An 8,884-nucleotide genomic window follows, 5' to 3' on the forward strand; every position below is an offset into this window, starting at 1 on the left:
ACGCCCTGAACTGGTTGGCAATCGCAAGGCACACATTAACAACAAACAACCATTCGCACTCTCAATCACATCTAAGGGCAATTTAGAGTCTCCAATTAAGATTAGAATTTTCAATCTCAATTTCTAAACCATTTATCACCATTCGTGTCAGTTCATTAAGTGAAGACATACGTTCAGGGGAGCAATATAAATTTAAACACCATCTTTGCATGCTTTTTTTGGTTGCGTTGAAAAGGTAGCAATGAATATCTGAGTCTTTCCAGCAGTGAATAGTCTCATATAGTTCGGGTGTTATGGTTTTTGTACAAATATGCACTAGTTAGTATGCAAACAGACATTTCCACTGTTTCTGTTAAAACACTTAAATCGATTTTTGATCACCACTGACACATTTGCAGGTACACTGGTGCATATAGGTCAGTGCTGGAATCTGAGCACATAAGAAATCCCACCACTGGCCACGGTGGTATGTCAGGAACAATTCCGAAACTCATCAGGCAAATGGTGTTCAATGCTCGCTATTGTTCCTGGTGGCACGTTTTATGGTTGTGCAAAAAAACGCAATGAATGTGCACTCGACTAATAAAGCGAGGAAATAGGCAAACACTTCTATTCCTCCCACAATTACGTGGACAAATTGCAGCAATGCTGAGTGCGTGGGGATTGCAATTAAAGCAAGGGGATGTGAAAAGGAAAAACAGGGATGACAGACCGATGAATTGATGTGAAAATGTCAAAGGAGTCTTTTTCAGCACGATGACCAACTAATCAATTAATGAATCAATGTTGGGCTGGATCCCTTAGTTCTTCTGAATGTAAATCATTTACTGAGCAAAGATATTTTAGTCCTCTTCTGTTCCAACATGTGCAACGTGTGCAGCAAAGCCATGTCCCAAAAAGTTTTGGTTTGGAGGAACATGAAAACTCTGATGTCATCAAACATAGTAGAGTCTGACGTGGGACCTCACAAATTTCCTTCTGCATGACATGCTAAAAAGTCACACACTGAAATCTTGTAGAAAGTCTTCCTATAAGTGTGGAACAATTTGTATGAGGGACCAATTCCATTTTACTTCCCATATAGTAATTGAAGCCTTATTAAAGCAGTTTAAAAAGGAAATGAACAATTAGCATCCTTAATTCCAAAGATGATAGTGAAGTTTTCCTGGAACTTGGATAGCTTGAATTTGATGTGTTCCAAGACAACGCTCCCTTAACCATTACCTCACTAACGCAGATCAAGCGGAGACAAATGAAGCTCTGACATCACATGGAATGATTTGATTTTCCACATTAATGGACAAGTGGGTCAATTTTACTTTAAAACATACAGCAAAATCTTCGTGAGATCTTTAATGGCATAAATTAGAGCCAATTAAGACTGGAACAAAAGAGGAATTATGCTAATCAAAGTGTGTGCTTGTGTGCGTGTTGAAGATGATGTGACAATGTGTACATAGTTGTTGAATTCAAAAATATGTTTTGAATTAATGGGATAATGAAGTGGAGCTCTCCTCGTTGCCTGACGCATTCTGCAGAAGGGCTCAAAATTAAAAACAGCTTTTTGAGGGTCCTCAAATCTTTTGATGTCAACAAAAGTAGTCACTATGTACTGTACTTGTCAATGGGTTGAAATAGCATTACTGCAGAATTTCATCTATCAAACCATTATCTGACGCGCTTAGCCTCACAAGGGTAGTGGGAGTGCTGGAGCCTATCCCAGCTATCACTGGGCAGGAGGCGGGGTACACCCTGAACTGTTTTTTATTTTAGCTTTAAATTTAAATACACATTGATCAAAATATATTCAGTATGCGATGAGGGTAAATGATCTTGATTCATGTAGTGAGACATAGCCATGGCAAAATATTCAATTTCACTTCAAATAAAATTATCCATTTCTACAATTAATGTCTTTGTTAATTGGTCTATGCCAGGGACCTATAGTGAACAATTGACCCCTCCGTACAGGGCACTTAACCACGCCTCCTGAAGTGACGTCACGCCACGTGCGCTCACGTAAGACAAACAGTAAAAATGGCAAATACAATACAATACATTCTGAACTGAGACAGACTCTATGCTTCTGATTTCATTCAAATCAACGATATATTATAGATTGTAAATACAATACATTCTTAACTGAGAGAGACGCCATGCTTCTGATTTCATTCAATCATTCACACGTAGCAATGTTATGCTAGCGGAGAACGTCTCATTCATTTATACGAGACGTGTATTAAAAATCAAATTTAGGGCATATCTTCGTGCAAACACAGTCTGGTTAAGCTTCGGCCGCGAGCCAGCAAGAAATCAATACGTTTGTGCAGTCCGATCATCGCTAAATATCGCTCAACAAAGAATAAGTGTGTCAATCGTTCGCACGTAGCAGTGTTATGCTAGCGGAGAACGTCTCATTCATTTATACGAGACGTGTATTAAAAATCAAATTTAGGGCATATCTTCGTGCAAACGCCGTCTGTTTAAGCTTCTGGCCGCGAGCCAGCAAGAAATCAATACCTTTGTGCAGTCCGATCATCGCTAAATATGCTCAACAAAGAATAAGTGTGTCAATTGTTCACACGCAGCAGTGTTATGCTAGCGAAGAACTTCGAATTCATTTATACGAGACATGTATTGAAAATCAAATATAGGGCATACCTTCGTGCAAACACATGTGTTCCAGTTGATATTAGATGGATTTAGTTGATGATGCAGTCTTCCACAAAGTTTGATCCATCGAAGGCATTTTTCGTACTGGGTCTTCGGTTTTGGAAAGGGTACGAATCGAAATCCACCAACTAGCCTTTCAGGATACTTGTCGTCACTATTACAAAGTCCGTGACTACACCACTTAACCATATTTTTTGTTAAATAACCCAAATACGCGATAAAACGCTAACTAACCCTATACTGGACCATGCAATGTTGTCTGAGAAAATGGCGGGAGCAAAAACGGGCTTTGGTCTATGCAGATCTCTGGCCTCTGATTGGTCAGTAACGCGGATTGCGCAATATCCACGGAGGGGTCAATTGAATGCGTTTCCACTAGATGGCAGAAGGTACATGCAATTAACCTGTGTATCCACTTTTTATGATGTTTTAGTTTGGGCTGCACTGTGAGTTTTTTTTCCTCCAATGTCACATATGAGCCTTGGCTCAAGAATTCTTGGGAAAAACTACAATAGTGTACCAAGACAGTAACGGAAGCATTCCCACTATTTCAAAATGGTAAAATGTTCACAGGCATGATGCCGATCTCCCTAATTCTACTGTGCTGCTTTACAGCCTCCAGCAGGGCTGGGCTCCCTGCACGCAACACTTCCGTTTTTGGGGTTAAGAGCTGTGGTAATTTACTATCACCATGCAAAGGCAATGTTGCAACATGGGAAACGTTTTGAAACTCAAAGCCAAGTTGACAGTGAACATAGCCCAACACTGCAGTGTTGGCTCAAGGTGCTATCCTTTCGTCTTAAAAGTAAAAACTACAGTGAAGAAAATAAGTATTTGAACACCGTGCTATATTGCAAGTTCTCCCACTTAGAAATCATGGAGGGGTCTGAAAATTTCATCATAGGTGCATGTCCACTGTGAGAGAGATCATCTTAAAAGAAAAATACAAAAATCACAATGTGTGATTTTTTTAACGGTTTGTGTGATGCAGCTGCAAATAAGTATTTGAACACCTGAGAAAACCAATGTTAATATTTGGTACTGTAGCCTTTGTTTGCAGTTTCAGAGGTCAAACATTTCCTGTAGTTGTTCACAAGGTTTGCACACACTGCAGGAGGGATTTTGGCCTACTCCTCCACACAGATCTTCTCTAGACAGGTGTCTGGGCTGATGCTGAGAAACAGAGGTTCAGCTCCCTCCAAAGATTTTCTATTGGGATTACGTCTGGAGACTGGCTAGGCCAAGCCAGAACCTTGATATGTTTCTTATGGAGCCACTCCTTGGTTTTCCTGGCCGTGTGCTTCGGGTCATTGTCATGTTGAAAGACCCAGCCACGACCCATCTTCAATGCTCTGACAGAGAGAAAGAGGTTGTTTCCCAAAATCTCACAATACATGGTCAGCCTCTCCTTAATACAGTGCAATCGTTCTGTCCCATGTGCAGAAAAACACACCCAAAGCATGATGCTACCACCCCTGTGTTTCACAGTAGGGATGGTGTTCTTGGGATGGAACTCATCATTCGTCTACCTCCAAACACAGTTAGTGGAAATCGACCAAAAGGTCTCATCTGACCACAAACCATTCTCCTATGACTCCTGTGTATCATGATCAAATGGTCATTGGCAAACTAAAAAAGGGCCTTGACATGTGCTGGTTTAGGCAGGGGAACCTTCCATTCCGTGCATGATTTCAAACCATGACGTCTTAGTGTAGTTACAGTTACCTTGGAAACGGTGGTCCCAGCTCTTTTCAGGTCATTGACCAAGTCCTGTCGTGTAGTCCTGGGCTGATTCCTCACCTTTCTAAGGATCATTGATACCCCACGAGGTATTTTGGATGGGGCTCCACTCCGATTAAGATTGACCGTCATGTTTAGCTTCTTCCATTTTCTAATGATTGCTCCAACAGCGCACATTTTTTACCAAGTTGCTTGCCAATTTCTCCATAGCCCTTTCCAGCCATATGGAGTTGTACAATTTTGTCTCTGGTGTCTTTGGACAGCTCTTTGGTCTTGGCCATGTTACAAGTTTGAGTCCTACTGATTGTATGAGGTGGATACGTGTCTTTATGCAGCTAACGACCTCACACAGGTACATCTGATTAAGGATAATACATGGAGTGGAGGTGGACTTTTAAAGGGGGACTAACAGGTCTTTGAGGGTCAGAATTCTAGATGATAGACAGGTGTTCAAATACTTATTTCCAGCTGTACCACCCAAATAAATCGTTAAAAAAAAATCATACATTGTGATTTCTGGATTTTTCTTTTTAGATGATCTTTCTCACAGCGGACATGCACCTTCGATGAAAATTTCAGACCCCTGCATGATTTCAAAGTGGGAGAACTTACAATATAGCAGTGTGTTCAAATACTCATTTTCTTCCCAGTATATCCAGTATACAACCCCATGTTTAAAGAGCGAGTGAAGTTATTCTACCATAAGATGGCATCCCAGTAGCTTGAAATAGACACATGGCGGAATACCTGGTTTATCTCCTGACTTCTCTGCTTAAAAGGTTACATGTGTTGCCAAAGTATCATTGCAATAATCAAACTCAATAGCACATGGTGATGGAAAAGAATCACTATAATAAGAATGCATGAAGAATGGAAAAGAATAACTACAATAACATAGAAGTCCCTGTTTGTTAAGTAAGAATATAATATAATATAAAAATATTCTACAGTAGTTTAAGTGGAGAAATGCATTATTTACCATAGCTTGGATGCTGCTGTGTGTATGAAGAACACCCTTGGGCTTCCCTGTAGTACCACTAGTGTAAATAATCATGGCGGGCCTCTCAGCCCAGTCCTTACTGGCATTCTCCATGTCTTGGAGGTCACTCTTGTGTAAAGTGCTGAGTTCAGAAGTAGGAGGAAGTGTCAGGCAAGGTAGACCCAGTCTCTGTGCCAGGGGCTCCAACGTTTCAGCATAGGGGTGGCCCGCCACCAGCAGGGCACTCTGCGAGTCTGTAATAATGTACTCCAGTTCTGATAGTGGGTGTTTTTTGTACAGCGGAACGGCTGTCCCACCACTCATCCAAGTCGCCCACTGGGCCACCGTATAAGAGGCATCATTAGCACACAGGAAAGAGATTGGTTTACCGTTCAGCCGTCCGAAGTCAGAGCGTAGTGCTGCGTTGATCCTCCCAGCGAGGTTCAAGCTGTTAGCATACAGCTGCTTGTAGCTGTGGCTGCCACTACTGTCTATCACGGCTGTCCGGTTTTCAAATCCTGGAGCTCGAGCAAACACCAGCTTCTTGTATATCTTTGATGATGGTGCTCTCGTCCATGTATGAGTTTTCCTCTGGACGACCTTTTCAAAAAAGCACACTGGACTAGAAGACCAATAATTGGCGTCGATATTACATTTCCAGCAACACTTCCACTTTAGAGAGTTGCATGGAACAACACATCTTGACAGCATGGTGAGGATCATTTGTTCAGAATGTTAAGACTTTAAACATCCTGATGGATGACGTCTTCTCTTTCTTACGTACAGTAGATGAATGTCAGGATAACACCCGTTGATTTAGAAGGAATCAGCTTTTAAGTATGGTGCCCATTTTCTTAAATCATGCACAAGCCTTCTCTGCATCTGATCAGAGAGAAATAATAAGAGGTTTTATTATTTTCAACTCAATATTAGGGCACATATGAATGAATATATGTAAGATATACATTTTGTATTCAATTAAAAAGACTATATATATATAAAAAGAATATTTGTCTACTGGGAGTTCATGAGACTGCTCTATCCAGTCACAGGTGAGCTGAGTGGGCAAAAAGTGGGGTATGGTTTGGACTGGTTGCTAGTCAATTCCAAGATAAAAAGAAACAAAAAAAACATTCACACTTGCAATTAATCTATCCATCCATTTTCTTAGGTGCTTAACCTCATGAGGGTCGCAGGAGTGCTGGAGCCTATCACAGCTGTCATCGGGCAGGAGGCAGGGTACACCCTGAAATGGTTGCCTGCCAATCACAGGGCAGATGGAGACAGACAACAGTTGCACTCACAATTACACTAAGGGGTAATTTAAAGTCTCCAAATAATACATGTCTTGGGGATGTGGGAGGAAACCGGAGTGCCGGAGAAGACATGCAAACTCCACACAGGCGGGGCCAGGATTTGAACCCCAGTCCTCAGAGCTGTGAGGCCAACGCCCGACAGCAGCACAACCGTCCGACCACACTCACAATTAAATTCAATTCCATTAACCTAACGTGTGTTTTTGGACCATGGAAGGAAGGAGGAGTAGCTGGAGATAACCCACGGAAGCAAGGGTAGAAGATGCCACCTCGGCAGACATGATAAACACTTGTCAACCGTGCCAACCCACATCATCAAATAACTGAATGTAAATCAACAACAGCAACTAAAATATATTTCATGATTTGACAGAACCAGTGGCGGCACGGTGGCTCAGCTGGTAAAGCGTTGGCCTCACAGTTCTGAGGACTCGGGTTCAATAACGGCCCCGCCTGTGTGAAGTTTGCATGTTCTCCCCGTGCCTGTGTGGGTTTTTTCCAGGGACTCCAGTTTCCTCCCACATCCCAAAAACATGCAACATTATTTGGACACTCTAAATTGCACCTAGGTGTGATTGTGAGTCTGGAAGTTTGTCTCGATGTGCCCTGCAATTGATTGGCTGGCAACCAGTTCAGGGTGTACCCCGCCTCCTGCCTGTTGACAGCTAGGATAGGCTCCAGCACTCCCCGCGACCCTTTTGAGGATAAGCGGCAAAAGCAAATAGATGGATGGATGGACACAACCAGTAAAGATAATTTGCACTCACCCCACTCAGAGCAAGACCACCTATGACATGCATTAACTACCTAAACCTGTAAATGTATATAAAACAAAACGTTTTCTAAATGGATAATAACTGATAATATTCAATCGTGCTTTATTAATTGAGAGAAGACTCATTCTTTGATTACACTTTCATTTTCATTACTTCAGCACTGTAACGATCAGTATGTGGTTTTTGTGTCTACAATGTGTTAAACAACAAGGATGGAAAACAATGACGTGCGGCAAAAAAAAAGCTCATTACATTGTCGCAGAAGAAATTACATTTTTACTCGGACTTATACTATTTCAGAAGTGAATAGAAAATGCGACAGTATGACATTTGCCATGATAAGATATCCTTTAACGTGTACAAACATGAGAAAATTGTGTGTAAGATTTTTTTTTGGATAAAACCACTACTGTTGAGATCCCACCTTGCAGAGTACAACATTATTTTCACCTTACCGAGACGCCGGTAGCCTTGTGCTGAAGGACAGTGTAACCAATAACGGCGCCGGGTTGAAACACGAACACGCGAGGAATGTAGTTCCGACACGATTTTCAGTTTTCTGTGTTGTAGTCACTTCAAAGTAGGTCAGAAAGACTCATAAAAATCACATTTCCAAAAACAATTCATATATAATCATTGATTCTTTCAGTAATGTTTTAGTTTTAGTTCATTACGTGAATAACTCCACATTAAGGATGTATATTTTTCATGTTTAGTTCCCCCCCTCATTAGGTTTTCAAACTTTTGTATCATGAATACAATGAAACTTAAAAACAGAACATGTGTTTATTTGTTACGACTTTAAAACTGGCGGCACAGTGGCTTCAACTGGTGAGAGCATTGGCCTCACATTTCAGGGGATCGGGGTTCGAATCCCAGCCCCGCCTGTGTTGAGTTTGTGTGTTCTCCCCATGCCTGCGTGGGTTTTCTCTGGGCACTCTGTTTTCCTCCCACATCCCCCAAACATGCATTGATAGGACACTGTAAATTTCCCCTAGGTGTGAATGTGAGCGTGAATGGTAGTTTGTCTATATGTGGCCTACCATAGGCTGGCAACCGGTTCAGAGTGTACCCTGCCTTCTGCCCGATGACAGCTGGGATTGGCTCCAGCACTCCAGCAACCCTTTTTCAGGAGAAGCGGAATGGATGGATGGATGGATGGATGGATGGATGGATGGATGGATGGATGGATGGATGGATGGATGGATGGATGATGGATGGATGGACTTTAAAACTCTGTCAATCCTGTCAACATCTATTCCCATTATTGAAAAGTTGCAGATGCAGTGGAGAGGTGCTCATCAGAAAAGAAAAGGACACGGGAGGGGTAAGTACTGCATATATGTAACCACCACAAAGAAGCACATTTGGCTTTACATCACATGTGAGTGCGCCAACTA

General features: G+C 41.8%; 1 protein-coding gene across 11 annotated transcripts in view; it reads right to left on the minus strand.

The window, feature by feature from the left end:
• acsf3 (acyl-CoA synthetase family member 3) overlaps positions 1-8,000 on the minus strand; it is a 66,933-nt gene extending 58,933 nt beyond the window's left edge. For 9 of the 11 annotated variants that reach the window (XR_009794260.1, XR_009794259.1, XM_061814958.1 and 6 more), the window contains exons 1-2: positions 7,940-8,000; positions 5,393-6,274 (exon numbers count right to left, since the gene is read on the minus strand). Coding sequence is in view for 9 of the 11 variants with exons in the window: in XM_061814958.1 (XP_061670942.1) it covers positions 5,393-6,115 (723 nt within the window). In the remaining 2 variants the exon portion in view is untranslated. The other 2 variants (XM_061814963.1, XM_061814956.1) reach the window with 2 other exon arrangements.
• Positions 8,001-8,884: the final 884 nt, after the last annotated feature.

The sequence above is a fragment of the Syngnathoides biaculeatus genome, chromosome 3, assembly GCF_019802595.1.
Source record: "Syngnathoides biaculeatus isolate LvHL_M chromosome 3, ASM1980259v1, whole genome shotgun sequence".
Classification (NCBI taxonomy): domain Eukaryota; kingdom Metazoa; phylum Chordata; class Actinopteri; order Syngnathiformes; family Syngnathidae; genus Syngnathoides; species Syngnathoides biaculeatus.